The 27,610-nt window shown below is 39.2% G+C and overlaps 2 protein-coding genes across 3 annotated transcripts; both read right to left on the bottom strand.

Moving 5' to 3' along the window:
• Positions 1 to 581: 581 nt before the first annotated feature.
• mertka (c-mer proto-oncogene tyrosine kinase a) lies at positions 582 to 17,209 on the bottom strand. Its single transcript, XM_074646276.1, has 19 exons — positions 16,927 to 17,209; positions 15,308 to 15,623; positions 15,121 to 15,221; positions 14,877 to 15,047; positions 10,856 to 10,942; positions 10,612 to 10,727; positions 10,340 to 10,529; positions 9,454 to 9,599; positions 7,133 to 7,268; positions 5,452 to 5,602; positions 4,781 to 4,869; positions 4,586 to 4,681; positions 3,789 to 3,869; positions 3,602 to 3,694; positions 3,395 to 3,513; positions 3,189 to 3,298; positions 2,922 to 3,081; positions 2,210 to 2,346; positions 582 to 1,398 (listed from the first exon to the last, which is right to left on the bottom strand). Exons 1-19 carry the CDS (start codon positions 17,009 to 17,011, stop codon positions 936 to 938), a joined length of 2,847 nt encoding a protein of 948 aa, XP_074502377.1. The 5' UTR covers positions 17,012 to 17,209; the 3' UTR covers positions 582 to 935.
• Positions 17,210 to 19,027: 1,818 nt separating this feature from the next.
• Positions 19,028 to 26,702, bottom strand: lhcgr (luteinizing hormone/choriogonadotropin receptor). Of its 2 annotated transcripts, XM_074646272.1 has the most exons (11): positions 26,105 to 26,702; positions 23,868 to 23,939; positions 23,531 to 23,605; positions 23,368 to 23,442; positions 23,078 to 23,152; positions 22,905 to 22,982; positions 22,750 to 22,818; positions 22,589 to 22,663; positions 21,954 to 22,139; positions 21,700 to 21,768; positions 19,028 to 21,100 (listed from the first exon to the last, which is right to left on the bottom strand). In XM_074646272.1, the coding sequence occupies exons 1-11, from the start codon at positions 26,281 to 26,283 to the stop codon at positions 19,822 to 19,824; spliced, it is 2,232 nt and encodes a 743-aa protein (XP_074502373.1). In that variant the 5' UTR covers positions 26,284 to 26,702; the 3' UTR covers positions 19,028 to 19,821. The 2 variants fall into 2 exon arrangements, with proteins under 2 accessions (XP_074502373.1, XP_074502374.1); XM_074646273.1 differs by lacking the exon at positions 23,531 to 23,605.
• Positions 26,703 to 27,610: the final 908 nt, after the last annotated feature.

Here is a 27,610-nt window from a genome sequence, read left to right as displayed (position 1 = left end):
CAATGTTACTCCACTAAATTGCAGAGGGATATGGTGCTTTTGACTCTATTGTAGTGTATCTACAAAATGCTACTTATGTCTACTTTACTCATAGACCTTTTCATTGCCACTCTGTTGCTACGGCAATAACCTTGGTCCCAGATTACTTCCTGTCAGCTACTGCAACAGGAAATACAAAGGGACACATTTAGAAAGTTTATGTTGTCAAGCTTTAAAAGGTCTAAAGGCTACTACCTACATACTTAACATGTATATACCCATACATATTGTGCATTACATAGATATAGATATAGATTCATTGTATAGTTATTCTCAATACTGATCTATGAAATTCCAATGAAGCACCTTGCTATAAAAATACAAGACAATTTACAGCATCTCCTGCACTTGCGTATTACTAGGCACTCATTGAGTATAGTATGGTCCTAGTTTTTAGTTCAGTCTCTAGTTGGGATTTATATTTATACTTGGAATTAAATATTTTCCCTGTTGTTGTAGCTGCTACTTTTTTTTAAACTTTTTTAATTATTTAATTTACATGATTGTATAAACACTGTCACAAATATGAGGAAATCTGCAAATCTTGGCAAAATGTATTTCATTTTAATAGAGTTTTGAAGAAATCTATGAATCATGTATTTGTTTTTACAGTATATAAGATCACTTTACAAATGTTCTGTACATTTCTATATTTACATTGCAACACAAAAGTCAATACAGTAAAACAATTTCACAGTTCAGTGTATCTTAAGCTTATGGAACATTGACAACATTCCTAACACTGACATGTAGGCTGAAGCATAAACTGCTTATATAACAATACGACAGAAAGTTCACATCAGGAAATGTCAAGGTGCTCACAGTGCAATGAGGCATACGGTTTAGTACTGATGAACCAGTTTTTATTACAGTTTTGATCTGCTGGGTACCGATCTTTACAGCAGCAAAGAAGTGTCACTTGAGCTGCGATCCACACTCATCACATCAGTAGCCGTGTCTCTGCTTGCTTGACTTAAAGCATCTCTTGACAAAAGAGGAGTGTCCGCTGCAGGAGATCTCAGGGAAGGATCGGTGGAGATCACCACCACATAACGATCATCGTCCTCCTCGTCCTCCTCATCCTCCTCTAGACTCCCGTGTATGTCCGCAGTGACCACTGCATTTTCTGCCGCCTGATGGCTGCAGGAAGGTGACGAGTTGAACAGAGGATGGACTGCAGGTGCGAGTGTTTCTCCATCAAGGTCCTCTTCAGGAAAGCTGGTGTTAATATAGATGATATCGTCCTTGCTGAAAGACTCCGGGAACTTTTCTGTGAGCTTTTCCAACATTTCTCGCAGCTGGGGAAAGACAGGTCGGTCCAGCGGATCGGCCCTCCAGCAGCTGTACATGAGCTCGTACCTAGACGCAGGTAAATAAAAGGAAATAACTCATTTCATAAATCTTGATACTTTTTTAAAGATACTTTGTTGGAGATAGAGACATTCATATCAGTAAAACCACAACTTTGAAAAACACATTTGCAAGTTGTAGATTCAGTTTTTACTTTCACTGCACATGGCAGTGGTGAATAAAGAAAATTTTTTGAGACTACGTTGTTTGCTGGACTGGATGTTAGCCATGTCACCTCAAACCAGTGGTGGAATGTAATAATAAGTACATTTACTCAAGTACTTAAGTACAATTTTGAGGTACTTATACTTTACTTCTACTCCACTAAATATCAGATGTAAATATTGTACTTTTTACTTCACTTCATTTATTTTACAGCTTTAGTTACTTTGATTTCACAAATAAAACATGATCGACTTATTAAATACAATGCATTTTTATGGATTAAAGGCCCACAACCCTGGGAGAGTCCCTGAAGTCCCCCCAAAATATATTTTTTTATCTTGTAGCACACAATAATTTATCTTGTGTGCATAAGATTAAAACAATATACAATATTTGCAGACCTTGGAGGCTCCATAATTAAACACTGAAAGGGAACATTTTGCATAGTGAGTACTTTTACTTTTGATTCTTTAAGTGCATTTTGCTGGTAATACTATTACTCAAGTCGAAATTGAATGCAGGACTTTTACTTTCAACAGAGTATTCTCAGACTGTATTATTTCTTAAAAAAAGGATCTGAGTACTTCTTCCACCACTGCCTCCAACACCCTCAAACCCAAAGTCAACACTTGTGTCAAGAAGAGACGACACTCACAGCGCATCCAAACAGTCTGCTGGCTGCTTCAGTCTCTGTCCTTCCAGAAGGTAGTCGTAAATTTCATGGTTCTGGATGCCAGGGTACGGCGTCATGCCTCGCGTAGCGATCTCCCACATGGTGACGCCGAATGCCCACTGCATGACACAGAATAATATCTTCAGATGATATTTCATCATTTGAAAAACAGATTTCTCTACTATCTAGAAGTACTATTACTTAATTTAAATTGTGCTGAAAATGATTTCAAAAGGATAATCTACAATTGTATTTGCAGTCCACTACAAAATTGGGAATTTGTAATATATTTAGCCTCTTTTCATTTACAGTTTTAATTTTTATGTTACAATATGGATAATCTTTTCCCCATTCAGCTGCATCAATTCTGCCTTTTTGCAAACAACACAAAATATGGCTTCTGTTTGTCATCTGACTAAAATTTCAAAAGCTGGGAAAAATTTAAAAATCCTAAAATTACCACACTGATAAATGACGCGAGAAAAACTGAACCACATCCTTAAAAGGAATGCTGAGTAATTAGTCGTGGGTAAATTCAACTGACTGGCTTTGTCATTTACAATTCATTTGCAGTTCAACCGACAGTCATGAGAAAAACAGAGAGTGCAGACGAGGGGTCAGTTCTTCTTTTAGTGACACTACATAGGTGTGACTGTTGTTACTGGAAGAGACATGAGCAGATGGAAGTACTTACCACGTCACTCTTTACAGTAAAAACTCTGTCTGCCAGACTCTCTACAGCAATCCATTTTACAGGCATTTTGGCTATTCTGCCCTGCCTGTAATAATCCCCACTGTAGATCTTCTTAGATAACCCAAAGTCTGCTACACACACTGTCATGTCATCACGCAGCCTGTAAAACAGATAAGGAATTGACTTGAGAATAAACGGGAACAGAAAATCACATAAGCCTCCTAAAGTAGCAAACTGAAAAAAAGAAGTTTCGTATTTTCGACCTACATGCAATTGCGAGCCGCCAGGTCACGATGCAGAAAGTTACGACAACTGAGATACTCCATACCCGAAGCAATGTCAACCATGAACTTAAGGAGTGTATGAGTGGGCAAGAACTGTGGAAAAAACAGACACACAATAACAATTATAGTCTAATAATATATTGTATGAGCTGGAATATGTTATTTCTGTGTTTGGCTGAGAGATCGTACCACTGGACTCTCTCTCAGACGTGAGCGAAGCAGGAAGCTATGAAGATCTCCATATTTCATGAAAGGCAGGATGACCATGGGCTTGGCAAAATTTCCTAAGCCTACTTCCAAGCACACACCTAAATAAGAAAACACAGAAATAATGTAAGGATGTGCAAATGAAAATGGAGCACAGAACAGAGTAGTGGGATTATACGTCACTCGTACCGAGCAGTCTGATGACGTTATGGTGGTTGAAATCTTTCATGCAGGCCGCCTCATTCAGGAACTCTTCAATCTCCCTTTGAGAGAAGCTATCCACTGTTTGAAAAAAAGAGATAAATTATTCTTCGTTTCTACTGGTTTTGTAGTTTATAGTTGACTAAATGATGTCTTTTAGTAATAGAAAGCTCACGTTTCATCGTCTTCACAGCAACTTTTTCTGATGTTCCGTCCGGTTGTCGTAAATGTCCCTCCACCACGGAGCCAAATTCACCTAATCAAATGAAATCGTTAATACTTCATACTTGACACAGTATGTGTTCATTTATTTCATTTAACCTTTATTCAACCGGGAGTAAAAACTCATCGAGATTACAAAATCTCTTTTCCAAGAGTGTCCTGGCCAAGATAGGCAGCAGCACAGTTACACGGTTGCAGATATAAAACAAACATAACAATTTAAAACGAAGACAAAAGAGCAAAATACAGAATAATAGGTATTGAAAAAACATTCATCAGCCTTCAAAGCATCTACAGCCAGATGTGCTTTCTTCCAAGCACTTTAAAGACAATCAGTCTCCAGCTCTCGAAGATTCAGGTCATTTTGTAACTGATTCCAAGAAGAGGAAGCAGCATACTTGAATGCTCTTTTTCCCAGTTCAGTACGGACTTTGGGGACAGTTAATTGCTGGAAGCGAAGACAGTAACTTCCTGTACTTTTTTGAACGATGTAGGTCTGTAGGTAAGATGGAAACAGACCAAGAATAGTCTTATACATAAGAATATGGTGGTTCAGTCTACAGGTGGACAAGGCAGACCATCCTACCCGAGCATACAAAGAGCAATGGTGCGTAAGGGCTTTACAATTTGTAATAAATCTCAGTGCTCCATGGTAGACAGTATCCAGCGTGCGTAGGCTTTGAGAAGATGTTATTATCAGTATTAATCTAGTTGTGGTATTAATGTCTCAAAATGAAACTGCTCACTCACCCTCTCCGAGAACCTTCCCTATGGAGAGCAAGCTCCTCATGACCATCACGTCCTCAAGTTTGGCCTGCAGTTCTTCACTGACACCGAGGTTCCCAACTGCAAACAGGACCCACTCAAGTTATTGTGGGCCTTCAGCAGGACAACATAAATCTCTGCACACATGTTAATTTTCTACAGTAATATTCAACAACATACGTGTGATTCCTATGACTGATCGGTTGTAGGATCTGTGGGGTTTGTACTGCACAAAAGGCTGCGGCTTTTCTCCACCTCCAAACACCCGCCTGCAGGGGGGGACAGGAAAAAAGAAAAAAACTGAGCTAATTCTCTCACTATTGTCATTATAGCTCAGTAATCATGCACACACAGGCTGACGTTCAACTGGTCATAGTGAGGAAACCCTCTCTGAGTTGTTGCTTTCCTGACACTGAGGTCACACACTGTTTTCCTATCTGAGCGGCAGCCTGTGACACATTCCTATCCATATCCTGAGTGGCAAGACTGAGTCACAGACTTCATAATAAGGAATCCCAGGGAATTATCAGCTGCTTGTTGTCCGTCTCTCCAGCTGCACAGTTATGTCAGTCCACAGGTGCAGACAATTGTGATTAAGAGGAAGCAAAGTCAGTTTATGAACAGAGTCCGGAAGTGTTCAGTTTCTCAAGTCCTACTACAGTGTGCCACTAAAGAAAGATTACATCCCCCAGGAGCCAAAAACAAAATTACATCTAATATGTTTGTAAAGCAGAGACCACCAATGCAGACAACAAATACAGTGATCCGTAACAACTTCACAGACGAGACAACCAAACGTGGAGCAAGGTTGAATTAACACCACATGTGTGCACAGAAGATCGTCAGCATACCCAAACCAGGAGTCAGACGTCCTGTTGTGAACACAGATAGCGCCCCAGAGGAGAAGCAGCAGAAGACAGAAGCCACACACCACGCCAAGCACCACATAGACCGAGTCTGGTACCCTGGCTTCAGGGCTGGACGACGGGGGCACTTCTGATTCTGAGACAGGAAGAAGAAATGATAAGCACAATTACAGTTAAGCAAATGGGATATCCAAAAAAAATCTAATATTCAGGATCTAAATCGCCTAATGGTAGCATTGTAGTAGAGCTGCAATGATTAGTCGACTAATCGCTTAGTCGATCGACGGAAACATAATCGGCAACTATTTTGATAATTGATTAATCGTTGGACTCATTTTCATGCAAAAATAGCAGAAAATTCCCTTTTCAGCCTCTCAAATATGGAGATTTCCTGCTATTCTCTGTTTTATATCATATTAAACTGAATGCCTTTAGGTTTTGGACTGACAAAACAAGACATTTAAACACATCAACTTGGACTTTGAGAAACTGAAATGGATATTTTCTACTACTCTCTGACATTTTATAGACGAAATGATTAATCAATTTATCTAGAAAATAATCTGCAGATTAATTGCTAATGAAAATAATCAATAGTTGCAGTCCTAAATTATAGCATGTTACGTCAGCTCATAATTGTTTATTCTTTACCCCAAATTAAGATTACAGCAACACGTCCATAGATAAGTTGTTTCAATGGGAGTCAATAATGATGTGTGATTGAACCCAATAAGTAAGCATCAGCAGATTTCATGTATTTTGTATTTTCTGCCATAACTGTTTATTATTAAATTACACCTTGAAAACAATTTACTAGTTTTCAAACTATCTTTCAGAAAATGTCCAAGATAATCCCGCTTTATCAAGTTTTATCATTCTCTCTTAATTAAGACTAAAGCTTCAACTTAAACAATAGTCTACAGCATTGTTTCCCAAACTTTTTTTCTGGGGATCCACTTTTTAAAAATGGCAAACCACCTTGATCTAATTCAAAATAGGCCTAAATTGTGAGAAGAGCGAATTTGTGAATGTTCCTGACCATGTCACCTTATCTTGAATAAGTAAACCAGCCATTTTGAAGAGGTCTACATTTGATAAATCACAACTTTGTTTTATGCATGTGTTATTGAAAACATATACACATGCTAAATAATTTATAAATGAGACCAAATACATGAATTTCTGCAGAGTTCGGCAGGCCCTCGTTTTTTTTCCTCATCAGTAAAATCATATTAGATTCAATGTTATATAAGTAGGCTACAATTATCCGAACAATACGAACATTCAGGCTCCACAGCTGCAGCTGAATGCCGTTAGTTTTCCTGGTATTTAGCCATAAACCAAATTTTGGGATATTTTGACCTGACGAAAGGTCAGGGAATAAACCTTATTACAATTCATTCCCTGGGCACCAGGAGTGTGCGTACCAAGTTTCATGGCAATGGCAGTTGTTGACATTTCAATCTGGACCTCCAAGACATCCATCTCTAGAGCCACGCTGCTAGTGTGGCTAAAGATACTGTATAAACCCTTAATAGGCCCTGTATCTATAGGGCAGTAATGTAGTTCTAGTAGAGTATAATACATCAGCTGAACTATGTTGGCCAGATTATACTGTATAGTGAACTGTTCCCAGTGGATGAGATAACTTAATAGAGCGGCTTACTGTCCTCTGGCACAAACAGCCAGACTCGTGGGCTGACCATGCCGCTCCCTGCCTGTGTGCATGCAGCCACCTCCACACTGTAGGTCGTGTTGAATTCCTGCACATCGACAAAGGCCTCGGTGGTGTAGCTGTGGATCTGAAATAACACACAGCATAACAACAACAACAGAGGCAATTTAAATGGGTCTAGTGTAATAATTACATTTTGAAGGTTAATCATTATCTTTGTGGAGTTCAACCTGTTGTTAGAAGAACATACTGTAGGTCACAAGCTTACAGTAAGTAGGCAAGTCATTAAACTGAAAGAGAAGCAGGAAAAGAGATAATATTTTGGAGACACTATGGTGGAACAGCATGCGAAGGAACATCTTGTACATTTTGTGCAACATCTCAAATCCAGGTCAACAACTTCATCATTTCTCCTTTTTTTCCTCATTTCCACTTAGTGTACTATAACAAACAGAAAATGCAATTAAAAACTTCCTTAAATCTGTTTTCACTTGTAGTATGAAACCTTAATGGAAAATCCCACACTGGAGATAATCATATATAATGAAACTGCCTGCAAAAAAAGGGAAGGAGACCAACTTTCTGGATAAGCTCATGTGCTGCAACGAGGAGGGAACATGTGACAGACATAGCATTGTATTTCACAACACCACACGGTGGGGTTCCTCTGCTTTGCCAATGTGCTGACGGTCGGACTGGGAACGCTGAACCCATGATTAATGGCCCATCACGTCTGTGGCACCAAACAGAGGGTAACATGTGGTAAAATGTTCTTGCAACAGCAAATCGTCAACAAACTTTGGGAATCAACCTCGGATTCAAAAGAAGATGATGGCACCAGCAAGTTTAGTCCTTTTATTTAAAGATAATTAGTTTATCTGAACTATTCACTATGAGGTGGTTTTAGGGACAGGTGGGACTGAGGATTAAACAATGTCCAGTCACTGCTACCGTCACAAAGCATTTATAATGACGTCACCAACTGACTGGACAACGCATAAGGATATTTGGACCTATAGTACACATCCCGTTGTATTAATTTCCCATTGACTCTGTGATGACTCAAAGCCACATGCTGAGCAAAGAAAAACACAGATCGCCAGTTTTCACACCATCAGCTTCCTTTAACTACGACACAGACAGGAAGGACGGGAAACACACTATTGTACCAGAGAAGCACTGTCGACAATGCACAAATAGCATCATGGAACAATGCACCGAACGGTTGATGTATACAAAAGATGTTGTTATTATAATAAATGGTGCTATTTCTTAGAGAGTGTATCTAGAAAAAAGGCGCTTCTCGTAAATGACTTTCGCTGCCTTGTTGGTTCTTGAGAAGAATGGAAAAACTGGTGTTCAGAGGATAACAGTTCAGCAGGCAGGGCAAAGGGAGGATCAAACATTCCTGATATGCGAGGCTCATTCTTTTCAAATTTGTCATACGTGAGTCATTCTTATCAGAAATGTAAAAAAAAACATCAGTTTTCACTAAAAAAAAAACTCAAAGATAACACCATGAACAATAGCATAACTATTGCTCATAATATACAATATACAGTATTTATGTAAGGGAGAATATGCACTGTACGTAAGTGAAGGTGCGCATATACTTTAATATCTGTACTGGACATACGTAGAGGTAAGGGGTAATGTACAGTGAGATGGTCATTGTCACCCTGAAGGGGTTTATTTCAGAACAATGACCCGCTAGCTGAACATTATCCTGCTTATTACACGGCTACTTACTTAAGAAATTAATAATTTGACACAAAAACAGCCCACCATAGTCCGACATCAGAACTGCAACGGTCTGCTATAAAGAAATAACAGACCATATAACGCTGTGATTGACCGATCAGAAACAAGTAATCAACAAAGCCGTGTAATAAATGATGTTAGATGCAGTGCCAGATGCAGTTTAACTATATATAATCAGTATAACTAAATTTATGATAAGTCATGTTTTGGTTTTCTACATACTGCATGTGTGTATGTAAGTTAATATAACAAGGTATATGTGTGTTTGTATATATATATATATATATACAGCATATGTGTACATGTAGCTTATATATGTGGATATGTATGTCTATAATAAAACGGAAATATGAAAGCGTTTACTTACTAACATAATCAATTTGCCTGGGTCTCCAGTATGTGTAGTAGCCTAAATGCTCCTAACTTTCTGTTCTCCAATTTATATTTTGCTGATAATCTAAGTTATTGTGACTGATACATAAACAAGGAAAAACTCAATAAAACATTATTCAGGCTAAATCTTTAAATTACCGTGTTGTCGGCAAGCTCACCTTATTCACTTGTGTGCCGTGTCGGACAATGACATCATAGCCACGCAGGATGCCGTTTATCTTATCGTCTGGGGGAGGTTTCCACCTGATCACCAGCCACGACTCATTTAGTTGTGCGGTGACATTTCGGGGATAAACTGACGGCACTGAAGAGTGTGACAAGAAATGGGAAACAGAGGGATTGAGACATCGTCAAGAGAGGTAAAAATAAAAAAAATTCCATATGAAATGGCAATCTATAAAACAAAAATGGAAAAGAGAAAGGCTTTCCCCTCCATTGAAATCTTTGATTACAGTTTGGTATGTGGTCGCTTCCTGGCACGGCGTATCATATCTTTCAACTAAAATATCCCCTGCGGTGGCTTTAGGAAGGAAGTTGCAAGCAGCTCCACCCAGTTAGAACGTTCTGTTTTCTCAGTGAGACCATTCCTATTTCCTATGTGACCCTTCAGGAAAACACCAGAGATTGTACTGGATATGACAAATCTTCTGAAGGAGGCTTGCCACGAGCAGAGCAGGTAGTTGTGCAACTTTCGTAAATTCCAGTTATATGCTGCTACTGCAGAGGAGGCTTACATTAAGCCCATTTTGGATGAAGGCTAATTACATAGTGCTACGTTCCTCAAACCTAAACAGGAAGCTACTATGATGAGACGGCAGGAGCAAAAGTGAATACACAAGGTGTGTTTTATGGCAAATACAGTCTCAGCCTTGTGAATTCAAACAGCCAGAAATGTGTGTTATGAAACACGTGGAATGGATTTAATTAGATATCGGATCATTTTTTCCGTGTTGCAGCCACATATTATCTGCTGGTGTATCACCAACTGGCAACAAAGTTCAACGTGCAAACCGTTTCAAGGTTCTTTATTAAGTACTCACACACCTCCCTCTGTGGTGTTGCTCTGGATCCACATGGTGACAGGAGAGGCTCCCACCTCATTGCTGCAGGAAACGCTCACGTTGTACCACGTCATGGCCTGCAGCCCGGGGACTTCGCACTGGAAAGGGGGCGCTGTGACATTGATGAACCTGGTGGTCATCACTTCCCCTTTCCTCCGACTCACCTCTTTGACCTTAGATGGAACAAAGAACGTGTGAGGATCAATCTGAAGACGTTAAGCGACAGCACTGTGTGTGTGCAGATGCAGGGCTTACCCTGATGTGGCATTTAGTCAGTGGTGAGAAACCATCGTATCCGGGGCTCCAGCTCAACATCATCTTATTGGACTGCCTCTCCGTCACAGTTAAATCAGACACAGGGCCGGGAAGCACTACAAAACACCATAAAGAAAACCCCTTATTAACCCCCTAACGTGGAGGCATATAGCATATGATCAGCTTGCAGAGCATGAAAACCTCTAGGAATGTCTAACAGCCCCTTAAAAAGTCCCAGTTTTACCTTTGATGTTGATATTTGCTTCTCTGGAGGTGGTGACACCCTTCTTGTTGTAAGCTTCGCAGCTGAACCGGGTGTACTTGTCCACACCTGCAATTGACACATTTGAAGGGACAATGTAGCACTTCAATGCTGTATGAATTCAAAACAACCAATCGTCAAGGTCAAGCAGAATATTCGGTTAATGGTGTTATTGTACTTCAATACATGGGAAAAACTTTAAGTTCAAGCCAAACAGACACATTGTGGTCAGGTTCTTCGTTTGGACAAACTAACAGATTTTGTGTGAAAGGTGAATCTGGGGCAAAAAGTGCCATGTCAGCCTCGATAGAGAAGCGAAACTGATACAAAACAACTCATATGGGGAGGACTCACGTCTTTATACCTCAAAAGTTCACACAGTAGCACCACATGCAGTGAGCTCAAATGGAGTCTCTCCAGTGTGATGTGGTAACAATGCTTTTGCTGGGTCTCTTTTCCCGGACGCACAATTCCCCCCGTCTTTCAACAGCCACAGATCTGCCCAGTTTGAATAGGACGGGGACAGCTGCTAAATAATGTCCCTTTTGTGCTCTGTTTTCCAGTGTCTCTCTCTCTCACTCTGAAACCTTTCCACAAAAGCTGATCACAGAACAGCCTGCGAGAGATAACTGGAACCAACTTAGGCTGTTTTGTTTACATTCTGTAGAATCTCACGTCCTCTTTAGTTTGCCTTCGTCTGCTCGGGAGCACCAGGGTAAAGAAAGAGTGCTTCACTTTTCACACAAACCCTGACTACAGTGCGTTTGTTTGCACAAAGATAGAGCCTGACTTAAAATAGGTCGGATTGGATCATTCATACTTTTGTTAACGTGAAAAAACCCCATCTAAAATAAACTTTGTATCACGTGGATCAAACCTGATGTTTAAGTTCTGAGAGAAACAAATACATTAGCACATTTCAAGCCAAGCTGTGCAAATGTAACCACCACATGCCTCATTTCAACCTGAACGGCAAACAGATGGTCGGGGCAATGTGGGCTCTGAGCAGGTTTGTCTGTCGATCCGAATGAAACTGATCATTCTTTTATAATTTCACCAAAGAGCAAAAGGGACAAACTTTAAAGTGATATTCCCAAAATCTATCTTTTGAGTCTTAAAAGTTCAGCAGTTTGCGGTGGCTATGATGGATTACAAAGTTTTCCTGGTGGATAAAAGTATCATAATGTCCACAGAAACTTCTCCAATTACACGTTTAGCATAATCCACTTCCGTGCTGTCCATACCGTACAGTATATATGGACGTATGATCCAAACAACTTCTAAAAGAGCTTTGAGGAGTGTTACAGGGCAACATGGAAGCTTGTGTTTGCATGTATTTAACAGTATTTTGGTGAAACAATGACTGTTTCCATAATACTGTGCTATAATATATGACAACAGAGGAGTGGATTAAGCTGCAGGAGTGGTTTCATAAATTGACCCTCCACCCAGTATCTACGGCAGAGCGTCAATCATATCAGCTCATGGCTCATTAAAGACACAAATTCTTCTGAAATCATATCATTTTTGGAAAAGGAAATGAGTAACGGTCAAGCACTCGCATTTCTGCTTTCACTGTACTTGGCAAGTAAATGAAAACAAAAAGCAACACTGTAATAAAAATAGATGGGTTGGCAACTCAAATGGAAACATCACAAATTATGGAGGGGAGCTCTCCGGCTTACTGAGCTGCCGTTATTTTTCCATTTTTATATTCGGGTGGTAAACGTAGCCTAAATTAAATCTCCATCAACTTCTCTATCTCTTTAAGAAGGTTTAATGCCCCGAGTTCAAGCAATCTAACTGTTAAATTGCGTGCTCACGACTTGCAAAAATAAAATCATGCACCATTTCACAAAAACAAAAGCACTCTGATAATATCATGGGATCCAAGCTGTCGTGTAAAAAGGGCCCCTGGACTCATAGTATGCATATATGGTGCAGGAGAGTGGGTTTACACTGTCTAGTTGTGCCAATATTTGGTCCTGTAGAGAGCTCTGGTAGCCTGCAGCCTGCCAGCCTCTGTGTCCAGCCCCTCCCTGCTGGGTAAAGTGGGCCGTCCCGTGAATGAGGTCTTTGTCCCCGGAGCCAACCCCCGAACTCACTCCCTGTGCAGCCCCCCATCCCCTTACTGCCCAGGCCCTTGCACCAGCTCTGAACCTTAACCCCTCAGCTTCGGTCTGTATCTCCACTCATTCGCTGCAGCAGGAGTGCTTATAGCCTGCGGCAAGCAGAAAATGAAGGGTTGCAGCATAGAGAGCAGAAAGGTTATGCTTCTAATAACAAATGTTTTCTTTTAAGAACAGAGCAGCTGAGGCCATAAAGGGAGAGTCCACGTCGAAAAGAAGGCTGTATAATTTCCATATTTATCTTAGAGTATAACATGAAATTAAAACTCAAACATGAGCTGATCTTCTTATATCTAGTCTTGACTTTTATATCCAGCATATTCATGAAAATTAATCATGTTTACATAGGTATTAACTTAAATGTAAATGTTAATGTTTAGTAAAAATGCCAAACATTCCCTGGTTTCTGCTTCTCAAATGTGAATATTTGTTGGTTTTCTTATTCTTCTATGTTATTAAACTAAATATATTTGGGTTGATCGGGCAAAGCAAGAGATTTGAATATGTCAATTGGGCTTTGGGGAATTGTGATGGGTATTTTTCTAACTATTTTCTGACATTTTATGGAACCAACAATGAAAATAATTGTTATAGTTGCAGCCCTCTTTTAAAAGCAACAGTTCAAAATGTTGGGAAATACGCTTATATGCTTTTTTTTGCCGAAAGTTAGAAGAGAACATTGTTAAATGTAAGGCTAGAGCTAGCAGCCAGTTCGCTTAGCTTGGAAAAAAGACTGGAAACGGGGGGACATGTCGAGCCTAGCTGTGTTCAAAGGAAACAAAATCCACCTTTCAGCCCCTTAAAGGTCACTTATCCGTACAAAAACTGGAGTGCAAAACAATGATTCTGTTAAGTGGTTACATGCTGGACTAGTTCTTTGCCGTGACCAGTAAATTCCTGGAGTCTTCTGTCCTGGTTACCTGGCAACTGGTCCCAATTTTATTACCTTTGGACGGAGCCAGGCTAGCTGTTTCCCCCCGTTCCCAGTCTTTATGCTAAGCTAAGCTAACCGGCTGCTGGCTCCAGCCACATATTTGCCATACAGACATGAGAGTGATGTATCAAACTTCTCATCCAACTCTCGGCAAGAGAGTGAATAAATTCCCCAAAATGTCAAACTGCATTGCTTTAATCAGACAGCATTGTCTTCAGTATACAGCACAGACCATGCGTGAATGACCGCTGTTAACCATTCAGCGGTGCAGCAGGAGGCCCCAGTGACACCGAGCGACCGTGGTTATAAATCTCATTGCAGTAAGCAGAGTACAGACGCTGAGGCAGCAGAGACGAGGCAGAATAGAAACCAACGACAAAGTGAGGATAGCTGAGTAAGACCTGCTCCACACTTCGTCACCGTTATCAGAGAGCGAAATGTCCCTTTACGTCTGAATGTTTCCACATTCAATCACGGGAGGAAGTTAACCAAAGTGAAACTAATGAATTGGTTTAATGAGCTGTAGCTTGTGTGTTCTTTCTACTATACAACTTTTTTATACAAGCCAAAAGTTCTTCTAGTAAAAAAAATGTTTGATTAAAGAACACTTTCAATGATTTGACACAGATGAAACAGACTTTTATGGAGTACTTTTAAATGAAATGAATTCTCCAGCTCCTCTGACACATTTCAGACTGATAAGGGAACAAATCTTTATGTCAGCACATCTGATTCAAGGCGTCATTCAGAGTTGTGTCGAGGCATATTCTGATCATTCACTGGACGACGAGAACAGAAAAGAAATTACACCTCTCTTTAGAGGCCTCCTCAGCCGGAACAGGCAACAAAAGGGAATGTGTATACCTGTTATTAAGTAGATCACTGTGACACACATATTCTGTGTATGTGTGAGAAAGAGACTGTGAGGTCTGGATCTCACCTGACACAGAGAAGCTGCTGGAAGAGTTATGAAAGACACTATCAGGTAATCCATCGCGGAGCCAGCGGATCTGAACAGGGTCCGGAGGTCCTACCGCCTCGCATGACAGCACGAAACGTGAGTTTCTTGTCACGTTCGTGTCCTCTGGTTGATGGATAAACGTCGGTAGACCTACAGACACATTAAAGATGCGTCATGTAAAATGTGGACGCCCTGAGAAGCTAACAATTCTGTTGAAACTCACCTTCCACCTCGATGGTGATCGACTGAGACTCTACCGTTCTGGTGCTGATCTGCAGTCTGCAGCGATACTCCCCAGCATCCACTCGCTGCACATGGTTCATGCTGTAATAAGGCACAAGAGGACACTTGTCAATCTGTGTAATCAGCCCTGCACACTATTTATCACTTCCATGTGTTACATACTGTACCTGACAGTGGAGAGGAGCGTTATGACCCCGTCTGTGACAGTCTGGAGCTCGTTGATCACCACCTGGATGTTTTCCGCCAGGTCCAGGCCGTTCTTCAGCCAGAGGATGGTGGGCTCCATCCTGGCATCGGGGATGTCGATGGAGCAGTTGAATTTAGCCTCATGGCCCTCTGACAGCTGGATGGAGCCTACAGTGGGCTTGAAGTGCAGCCGTTTGAGCTGATCTGGGCTCAGATAAACCCTTGACACACGGCCCGGTATCACAATAGGCTCAGACGTCCTGGTGGGGCGGTGGAAGCGGCCTCTGGGATGCTGAGCTGTTTTGCAGAGGGAGATGTTCAGGTCAGCACAATCTGTTCTACCTGACATGATAAGCATCAAAGATTTCTTTCAAAGTGAAAGAACTGAGCATGCGTTTACATCCAAAATGTTCACGAAACCACCATAAATAAAGTGGCACTCAAACATCATGAGTGTTTGACAGTTTTAGGGCTGCAACGAATTATTTCACAAGAGATTTATGTCTAAATAATCAATTAATCATTATAATCATTGTAAAATGTTAGAATATAGTCAAATTGCTGCTTTTGCTCAACCAATAGCTTGGAACTAAATAATATTCCTATTAAGATGATATAAAATAGAGAAAAAAATCACCATTTGAGAATGATTTTTTTGGACTTTGTGCCTAAAAATGACTTTAAAGATGAATAGATTATCAAAAATAGATGGCAATACTGAATGGATTGCAAAGTTATGTTGTTGATGAAAAAGTAAAATAAAACAAAAAAAATATATAATTCTGTAATATAATATAGATCCTATCTATTTGATAAACTAATGTTCATACTTATTTCAATAAAAAATAATTCACAAAAATATATATTTCTGTCATCACTAATCAGTTAGTGTGAGCACTAATATCAGTTATTGTAAAAAATAATTTTAATTTAATTTTATAAATCGATATATATTTCTAAAATGGCATGAATATTGAAATTAGGTCACAACTTAAAATAAATAATAATAATAATGAAAAAAAAATTATTCTATGAATGTTTTCAAATGTTTTTCAGCATTTATGGCTTATTTTGAAGTGTTATCTGTCAGCATTCCAGTCCACAACCGAGTAAGCCACAGTTTATATTACTATAATTAAAAATAAGTCAATAATCAGTTAGTTTGAGCACTAATATCAGTTTTTGTATTGTAAAAAAAAAAAAAATGTAGATTTAATTTTATAAATCAATATATGTTTCTAAAATGGCATGCATATTGAAATTAGGTCACAACTTAAAATAAATAATAATAATAAAAAAAAGTTTATTCTGTGAATGTTTTCAAATGTTTTCAAATGTTTTTTTTTTTTTTTTTAGCAATTATGGCTTATTTTGATGTGTTATCTGTCAGCATTCCAGTCCACAACCGAGTAAGCCACAGTTTATATTACTATAATTAAAAATAAACTAGTAATATGCACATTTAAATGAGTATTTAAATCTCTTGCAGCTGCAGAGAGGAGAGCTGCTGCTGCACATTAGACCCAGTTAGATGCCACATTGAGGGGCATGAAGTTAGTGCAGGAAAACACAAACCTCCGACAAACAATAAACAACTCACCGCTGACCGGACTCCACACAAGAATGGCTATGGTCGTTGTCGAGAGAAAAACTCCAAACCAGCCTGGAGCTGACTGCTTTGCCATGATGACCTGTCCGAGCAGCTCCTCACTGCTGCTTTTCTGTCCCGCAACAGCTGGAAACGCAGTTTATTCTAAGAGGATTGTGCGGGACAATTTAACTCCCACAATAACCAACATCACCCACTAGAGTGGCCTCAACGTGTGAAGACTCAAGAGTTGTTGATCACAATTCAGCTGGAGAGAGAAAAAAAAAAAGAACTTTTCTCCACGTCACAGGAGGGATCCCATGAAGGCGGGACTGAGTGTGGAAATACACCGAAACACTGAAAACAACCAAAATACAGCAGTGAAACAACAGAGGCTGACTTTAAAAACATTTCGACGTACTATATGACTTTTTTTCAACATACTTCTACATACTATGACGTTTTTTATTTCCTCTACAAACTGACTTTAAAAAAAAAAAAAAAAAATTTACATACTATATTATGACTTTAAAAAATGTTCACCATACTATACTGTGACTTTTTTTCAACATATCATTCTATGACTTTATTTTTTCGACTTACTATACTATAATTTTTTTTAAAGTTTTCGATATACTATACTATGACTTTTTTTAAAAAAAATTTTCGACATACTATTATGACTTCTATTTTGACGACATGCTGTACTATGACTTAAAAAAAAAATATTTTGACAACAGAGGCACAGATACTCAACAAAACTGTTGCAATTTTACACAAGTTTATATATTTTTTTATTTTTCCCCAATATACCTTTTTTTTCTTATTCTCTTTTTTTTAAGACAGAGAAATATTACCTTACAAATATTATCTTACAACAAGCATTATGCACATGTATGTAGTCTAACAACACTTATAGACTAGCACAATATGTAATAATAGGCTATATTTTATATTCAATAAATATAAAATATAGCCTATTAACTGTTGAACATAACATTGCTGTGAGCCTTCTGTTCTGAAAATAATAAAAATATGTTGAAAAAAAAAAGAAATAAATACAGAAGATTTACTGTAATGCCATGGGGAAAGTGATGGAGGGAAGAAAAAAACACATTAAAAATCTAAAGCACTGCAGCATGCTTTGAATAATGGCTGTCTGTGAAATTACAAATCTGTGAAATTTGGAGTAAATGGGCTCAACATATAAAAAATACTAGAAGAGCCATGGCAGCAAATCAGTTGGGGCTTTTATTTTGAAAGTCTTTCTTTAAGACAGAGAAATATTACAAATATTACCATGTTATCTTACAACAATCATTATGCATATGTATGTAGTCTAACAACACATAGACTAGCACAATATGTAATAATAGGCTATATTTTATATTCAATAACACAATCTCAAAAATCATTAGAAGAACAACAAAAAACCCTGGTGGCTCTGTCCAACTACTCCACCACGTGGTCAACTACTGTACAACTTTCCATATTAACCATGGCTATAGACACTCTTCATTTAAGTCAATGTACCCAACCTCAGAATGAACCAAACAATGTATCTTAAATAAATAAATAAATGGTTTGTTTAAAGACATTATTATGGGAAAATGTGGTGTTTGGTTTCTTCAAAAAACAACAATATTTTCTTATAATAAATTTGATATGATTTTTCTTTTATTCGTAAATATAACTGTAACATTTAATACCATATTTTGTTGTTTTCTTGAAGAATGTTGAGCAATATGTGAAACCACTTTCTAATTTCACCAAGAACAAGGCTATTAAGACACTCAACAGGCCTATATGTATAGGTTTTGATATTTTTGTTTACTGTGATATACCCCTGGCTCTTTTGTTATAGCCCAACAAATGAAATGTGGGACCAAGAGTATGTTTGTGTGGGACAATGTGGAACAAATTGCCAATGCTGAGAGGTAGTCTTAAAGTTTGATATAATGTCTATCTATTCTGCCCCTTACCTACCTGGTAACATCTCTATATGCTTTGCCTGAATGCATCCATAGATCGGCACATCTCTTGTTGAGCCACACGTTTCTTGTGAGACTCACACGTACTGTGTCACTTCATGTTGTATCTTTCTTCACAGTCATTGGATGAAAGCCAGATTTTTAAAAAAGTGTCTGTCCTGCAGTGGTTTGACTTTTGAAAACTAGTGCCAATGAAAATGTGGGACATCGTCTCAATATGTGGGACGCGGGTCAACTTGGACACCTGGTCACCCTAGATGAGACCAATATCATGAATGATGGCTCCATTCCATTTAGGCTTACCGGCTTCAGGGCTTACTGGCATGTCTTACTGGGACACTTAATAAAGTGCTACAGGGATGACGTATTTTTGTAAGCCAACCAGGAAGTAAGCATCGCCCTGGTTCCCTCAACAAAAAGCCAATGGGATTTTTCTATTGGGTTTTGGATTATTGGAGAAAATAAGCTCTGTGGCAAACATACATTTATGATACTTTCAAGTTTTGTTCAGCAAGATAATCTCCACAAACGAACACCACTTTTATGATTTTTGAAGTGTGAATGCAATCTCCAGAAGTAAAAAGCTAAAGTTAGGCTAAAAACGAACTACACCAAGTCGCACGAACACAAGTACACACAACGAGGCAGTAAAGGAGGATGAGTCGGCGTGATGACGTTTTGTAGTCTCATTCAGCCACTTGTTAGCAACCGCCTTTTTTAAGAGGTTTCAAAATTCACGAGTAGGATATTTACTGATGTATTTTATATCGTAGAACAAAACGTTAAAATCTCTTGAACTTGTGTTAACCACAGACCTTATATCAGGCACTGACCAAAAACCCATTTAAAAAACCCATTGAATTCGAGACGAGGGAACTGGAAGTACAAATATGCACTCATTTCCCGGTTTTAGGACTCATTCCTCAACAGATCCATCATCAATGTTATTAGTTATAGGCCTACTATTAGTCCTTTTCCTGTTATGACCAGTCAACATGTCATGGCTCTCTTGTGGCATGTCAGCCAGCCTCATTCCTGCGCTGGATCCTTTATTATTGGATCCCAAGTTGCTCCTGACTGCATTTTCGCGGCAGTAGACCTCCTTCATGCGATAAACACTGGCCTTTCTTTTACAGCAGCCCATGGCGCTCATGAGCTGATACGCGTCCTTCCTGAAAGCCTTGGTGAAGATAGCGTACAGGAAAGGGTTGGCACAAGAGTTGATGGGAAAGAAGAGGACCAGCAGGATCTTGGAGTTGGTGACTGTGATTAGGGGAACCTTGAATGCAGCAGAGATGGCAAAGAAGGAGATGGGCGCCATGCAGAGAAAATCAGTGAAGATGAGCACGGCCATTCGCTTTGCAATCTTGGTGTCTGCACTTCTTCCGGGGATGTCAGGGTTCTTTACAGCCAGATAGATCAGCACGTAAGAAACACACACGACGACAAAGGCGGCCACGTTGAAGAGCAGGATGATTATGATGAAGGCCTGAGCCAGAGGTGTCTCGATGTCCATGGGTAAGCACATGCTGACTTTGGTGTAACTGCTCACGCCGACCAGGGGCAGCATCCCCATCCCCAGACAGATGAGCCAGCCGGCCGCCATTATACTCGCCGCCTGTGTGAGCACCAGATGGCGCTCTACCTGCATAGAGTTGGTGATGGTGTGCCAGCGCTCCAGGGTGATGCTGCAGAGTGTGTAGACTGACAGCTCCCCACCGAACACAGACAGGAAGCCTGCAGCACTACAGCCAGGCCCTGTCTGCCATTCGATGGCATGCTGACTGTAGTGACCGCGTGTGCGCAAGTCGACGGTAGCGATCATCAGAAGGTAGACCCCAATGCAGAGGTCTGCAAGAGCCAGGTGGCACATGAGGAAGCGAGGCACCGTCAGCTTGTTCCGGCTGGTGAAGAAGACCAGGAGCACCGTCAGGTTACCTGTGATGGCCAGTATGTTGATGAACCAAATGGCAACTCTGAGAAAACTGAATCCCGCTATGTCCTCACAGGGATTGAAAGCATCTGCTTCAGGCGTGCAAACCAAAGCTGGTCTGGTCTGACAGGCGTCCAGCTCCGGATAATGGAAATTCACGTTTCCGAAGACTTCGTCCTCCACAAGCAGATCAACGTCTGAGAAAACTGGCATATCCATAACTAGGGTGTTGTCTGCTGAGCCTCCGATGACATGCTGGACCCTGTTTTCAAAGGAGAAGAAAGAAAGGAGAGGAAATCATTCCTGTTTCTTCATCAGAAGTCAAACAGAAAGATATTGTCATTGCACTCAAAGAGGACCTATCATGCTTTCGTGCTTTTCCCTCTCCTTTAGTGTGCCTGCCTTTTCTTCCGTAACGTGGTGATGTCACAAAGTAACACATTTGCATAATACTTGCCTAGCGGTTAGTTTGGCACACCCTCAAACAAAGCTAGTTAGAGGGGAGCTTGAGCGGAGTCCGAAGAGTTTGGTTCGGTTGACCAATCACAACATGGACCAGCTGACCAATCAGAGCAGACTGGGCTTTTTTGAGGGTGAAAAGAGATGCTGTAGTACAGCCGGTATGAGAAAATAAAGCGTTTGTTGAACATTAAAGCTGTAAACATGTTCTAGTAGAAACCCAAAATACAAGTATGCACCTGAAAATAAAAATATTAGCTCCTCTTTAAACAATGAGACCGATGGATTGGTTTGTCATTTGAAATCAACGGTGCTGCCAATAAAGCCTTTCATTAACAACCAGGTTTTAATTTAACCAGTACAGAAGTAGATTACAGACAGGGAAGCATAATGAAGTTTTACCTTGCTGATGGGTCACTCTCATCACAATATGTAGAGCCATTATTCCATGCAGAATTAATGGGAAAGTCCCTGGAGAAATGGAAGGAAATCATGTAAAGACTCATTCAAATAATATGTCACCACCGCTTTAATACTGCCTGATTAGCATTGTTTGACACATATGGGACACACAAACACATTTTGTTGTACACTGGAACAGCAGTGGGGCAGAGTTTACTTTTGATCGACCTTTAAAAAGGCCCAGTGTAATTCACCTGTGGGTGTTCCAGCTCAACAGAGCGCAGCAGTGGTTGTTGTAGGTGAGGTGGGCCTCTCGTAGGCTCCACAGTCCCTGCAGAGGAGGCAGACTCTTCAAGGCGTACGCTGATTGAGCTAACAGCACCAGGACTGACTCCAGTCCCTGTGGCGGTAACTTTGCGAGAGCTGTTGCAGACACGTCCCTGTGAAATAACAGACAAGACAACATAACACAACAATGAACTGTAAGACTGGCACGGGGATGTGAAGGCCTCTTTGTGACCATTGTGCTGGTCATACACTGAGGATAAAGTAAATCACAAGCCTAGCCTTCACTCAGTCAGCTGATACTTTTGCAAGTATGTCATCAGTAAAATATAACCCACTGTTATTATATTAGTAGCCTATATTACACACAAGAAGTCATTTCTTTCAATGATGGAAAACTCCTCAGAAATGTACGGCATGAAGCATTATCTTGTTTACCATCTCTCAAGTCTCAACACAGAATTCAAGCAATGGATCTATCAAGACATTAAAAGCTAGTCTGCAAATTGAATGGTCATTTTGACCTCTTCCCTCTGCCGCCCCCAAAATAAATCTATACATTTTGCATTAAGTGACTTTCAGGAGGTTTTAAAATATCACTTACAAAACTCCAGGGCCCATGGCTCCTTTGAAAGCATCTCTGTGGATCACTCTGAGGTTCCGATTATTCTTTAATACCCTGAAATTATAAAACGCAGGGCAATGGAGCAAAAGCTTAATGGTGTGAGAACAGAAACTCAACTTACATCATTCAGTTTACATTACAGTTTATCTATCTTTGTCCCGTTGAAGGCGTGGTCGTGTATTTCTCTGATGCCGTTGTTGTACAGGTTCCTGCAATCACAAGATTGTTATGATTACAGGTGAGTCTATAACTGACAGTGTAAAGCAATTAAAAATGAATTTCTTGCGTCACTCACATTGTGACGTATTCTTTTGTCATTCCAGTGAAAGCATTTGGAGGTATTTCCAGTAGATACAGGTTGTCACAGATATCCCTGCAATAGCACGACAGTTCATAGCAATGCAATGTGATTTTGTGTATGGTGCTTTTTGTTTTGCCATCTAAGACTTTAAGGACAGATGTACTTACAAGATAAACTCTGATTCAAGAGAATTAATGGATGTAATGTCAGGAAAAATGGTTATCCCAGTATTTGAGATGCTTCTGTTAATGCAAAGGAAAAAACAACAATGTGTCTTTTAATGTAAATCGATTGCTCCTGGAGAGTATCTAATACAATGAAAAAGATATTATAAGTGCAGTTTATGTTAGTGTGTGTCTGATTTAAATTGACAGAAATGTCTGTTTTGAAAACAAACCTTTCAATCTTAAATTAAATAAATATATACATTTAAATTGTATATTTTGAGGTCTCTCACAGGTAATGTAGTTTGGGGAGGTTGTTAAATGTCCTTCTGCCAATGCGCATCAGACTCCTGGTGTTCTGGATTGAGCTGCAAAGCAAAATTATAAAACACAAGTTACTGCATTACGCTAACCATTACTGTTTTTGATTAAAAAAATCACAGAAAAAAGACTCACATTTCAGAGAGGTTGGGAAGGTTATTAAACGCTAAAGCCTCAATGGTTTCCAGGGTTACACTCTGAGTAATCTCACTGAGTATATAGAGCAGAAACAAAGCAATTAAGTCCATCCAAAGAACACAAATGTACCTTTACAGCATGTGACACTGAAAAAAAAGCGGATTGCTGTTTGAAGGGAAGTGTCGCCAAACACCTTGACTTCTTTTTGTGAAGGGGTCATGTCATGAGTGTTGCCACAAATACAATATAAAGTTAGGGATATAACTGCAGTTCTATGACAAAGTGTCAGATTAATTAAGTCAGAGTTTGTCAGTGGGGGGAAATTGATACTTACATCCTCTGGACTCCTTTCAAACCCTCAAAAGAATGGCTTGAAATAGTGTGCAAAGTCAAGTGATAGAAAAACCTGAAAAAAGAACATGGAGATCCACATTTAATTTCAAAATATCTAATAATAAAAGACATTTTAAGTGTGAAGTGATCTGAATGGTGAATGGTGAATATTTTTGGAGGCAAACTATATATAAACTATAAACTGTATTCACTTTGAAATCAATTTTATGACTTCCAGGTTAAGTTAAGTTTCAGCCTATATAACATGACATTTAAGTGGTGGGTTCTCACTGTATTTCACACTGCCATACAGCAACATGTTTTATCCATCCAACCAATCATCAACCGTTTCACTTGATCCCTTCCAACTGTCACATACAGTTAACATGATAAACAAATGAAAAAAACACTTTGACATACTGTTAATTTCATCATTTGACAAATCCCAAAGTCCCTGGAGTGTGCATGTACAGTAAGGGTGCTGGCAGTGTTTGACACATGCATGGAGCCGCTGGCCCTGGTGTTTTCAGGACACTTATCAGGAGAGACTCAAGGCTCTGTGATTTAGCAGGGGAGAGGTCAAGATTCTCCACCTTCAAGGCCTGTGACAGTCTGGTAAAACTGATGCCCAGAAACCCTATAGACTAGAGAGCATGCACTGTGTACTTGACCTTGTGAGATCAACTTGACATTTTCTTCACAGGTAATTAAGTTGCACACATGCAGGTCCCTCTGTTTCTCAACAATAGAGTGTGATGCTGTGGTAATTTTCACTAAATGAGGTAAAACATGAACTAGGAAATATCAACATTACTCAGATGTCCTTTGGTCTGCAATATACAGTAGGTCAATCCATATTTTATTATTTGAATGTTGTTATAATGAATTTACAACAAGGTGTACATCAATGGCTAAAGAATAATGGCTAACAGTTACTACACTGGGCAAACAACTTGACTATATACTGGGCTTACAGTATATATACATTTATAATGACAGGGTAAATGTGTGTCTTTAGCACCATTGATGTTCCATGGTTATGGTTTGGAAAATAAACTAAATCAGAACATGACGAGAAACAAATAATATCTCAACATTAGGAGAAATTTGTTGGAGTGCCTCCCCAGTGTGTTGGCAGAAAAGAAGTTGCAAGTAAAATGGTTTAGTACTACATTTAGACTACATGAATTAGGGCTTCCTGAATAGACACTATAGACCTCATCTTATTTGATAGATAAATGTAAATGTAATGGCTGAGTTGTGATGAAAGGCTACTAGTGTCAAAACTGACACCAGAATTTGCTTTATAGGTGGCAAACTACCTTCTGAGTTACTGCTCCAACACAGTGCCACTTTTTTGGAAGAAGAGCTTAGAAAATGTTCCAACAAATTAACCAAGTACAGTCAGTGCTCGTTAAAGGTTATTGTATGACAGAGTGCTTTGACTTCAAATAACTTGTACCAGAATAGAAGTGATTCAAAACGATTACATCACAACAAATTATAAAAAATATGATCTAATCAAATATTAAAACATGTGTTTAGGATGTGGTTTAAAGATCTCATACATCATCTGGTATTGGAGAAGATTTGCTATACTACAAGAGGGTGTGCTCAGAAATTCTATGCTATATGGAGACCCTTTTTAATCTATATAAAAAAATGGATACAATTGACATTGAAGTTTTAAACTGCTGACCCCATATTACATACAATTCACAACTTACATTTGTTTTTGTTTTTAATTTAATTTCCTTTTTTTAATTTATTTATTATTATTATTATTATTATTATTGGTTTGGTATATGTTTCATTTATGTTGCTATCGGATTTAATGCATCGATATGTATAAATGTAATTGTTTATGAAATTAACTCTGCTTATTTAATGGTGCAGTAATATTATTATAGGGATGATGGGAGTATAATTTGTTTATACAATTTATTGGATTTTGTACAGAATACCAATAAAAGGACTTTGAGCAAAAAAATATTAAAACATGTGAGATAAGTAAGTCACTTAAGTAAGTATGTAACCAAGCGCGTGCATTTCAGGTGCGTCCTCGCTCCATGCGTAAGTACGCACGGAACAGTCTTGGCACTGGCTTTATCAGGGGAGTTAGTTGCACAAATAAACAGACATAAATGCATTATAATTGTTATAATCATAGTGCCAAATTAACAAAGATAGGCCGATCAGTCAAGACAGACACTCAATGTATCATGTCATGCAACTTACAGTCTTTTGTCTCTGTGGTCGGTCGTCTGAGCTGACATCTCTGTCACATTGTTACACCGGATTGTGTTGGAGAAACAGCGGCAGATCCTCGGACAGGCGAAACCAGAAGCGCACTTGCATCCATAGAGGAATAAAACAGAGAGGAACAAGAAGAGCCTAGCTGGCAGAGATGCCCACATTGTTGTGTTGTCTGGAAAACACAGATGTCCTCTGAATGCTGCTCGTTTAGATATGTTGCCCTTCCTAAAGTCTCTTCTAGCTGCAGCAGATTGTCATCCTTTAACCAGTGCAGAGGGAATCTCCACCACTTGGTTTACTCGACCTCTTATCAAGTGACTCCTCTGAGCTTTATGATGTATTCACAACAATGCACTGTTAAGAATTTCCCAGTAAAATAACAGTAAAGAACTGGCAGCAGGGTTGCCTTGATGTTACTGTAAAATTAACATTATTATACTTTCGCTGAAATTTACAGCTTTGTACTGTTAATGAAAAATACTGTTTTTTTTTTATTAATTTCACAGTATTTTACAGTTAATTTACTGTTTAAAGATACATTATATAGCTGTTTTTCCACCTTTCTTTTACATTATCTTACTGATTTTTGGCATTTTTAAATAATGCCCTGCACCCTTTGTACTGTACTGTACTGTACTGTACTGGGTCACCTGCTTGAAAAGTGAGGTACCACTGAGCCACTAAATGTAAATGGTTGCATTTACATCACTTTTATCCAAAATGCTTCATAATTTGCCTCTCATTTAATCATTCATGCACACACTAATGGCAGGAAGCTCCCTTGCAAGGTGCTGATCTGACCATCAGGAGCAATTTGAGGCTCAGTGTCCTGCCCAAGGACACTTCAACATGTAGACAGGAGGTGCTTCAATTTTACTAGAGACAAGGGCAAAATATTTGCATGTTCCATGCATGCTGGTATCTAACTTTGATTTTGTTATTATTTCTTGAAGGTTACATCTTTAGACCTTAATGTGTTCCTTAACAGCTCATAAATATTTAGATACTAGCTTACACCTTTCGTAACTGTTCGTGAAGGTATTCAAACCCAAGAACAAGAAACGTCAGTGAACAGCTCCAAAGGTGATAGATAAGGATCAGTCTTCAGGATGTTTAATGTGCACTACGCTTATTATAAGAGTTAGAAAGATTATCTCACTGTTGAGTCTGAGAATGGAAGTTTTCCTTTTAAAAAAAAAAAATGTATTTAAAGATACTGTTTCACGTTTTCTGTGAATTCGCAAGCTGTGAGATGTTTAATAGCTCAGTTTTAATAGTCTGCTGTTTATGTCTGCAAATACACAGCAAACCTTTTAAGGCTCATATAATCTGTGATTTCCGATCACCCTTTGCTGAGGAGGATTGTCAGAATAATTTGTATTTGTTGTGTTTTCGGTGCCACCCTTTCTGTCTGTAATTGCTGTGCATTTAAGGATAATTAAAATGAAGACTCCTGCTGGCATACTCATAAAAAGCCATGTCAATGAC

The sequence above is a fragment of the Sebastes fasciatus genome, chromosome 9 (assembly GCF_043250625.1).
Source record: "Sebastes fasciatus isolate fSebFas1 chromosome 9, fSebFas1.pri, whole genome shotgun sequence".
In the NCBI taxonomy this organism is placed as follows: domain Eukaryota; kingdom Metazoa; phylum Chordata; class Actinopteri; order Perciformes; family Sebastidae; genus Sebastes; species Sebastes fasciatus.
The sequence above is the reverse complement of the archived record's forward strand: the minus strand, read 5'-3'. Positions and strand labels throughout refer to the sequence as shown.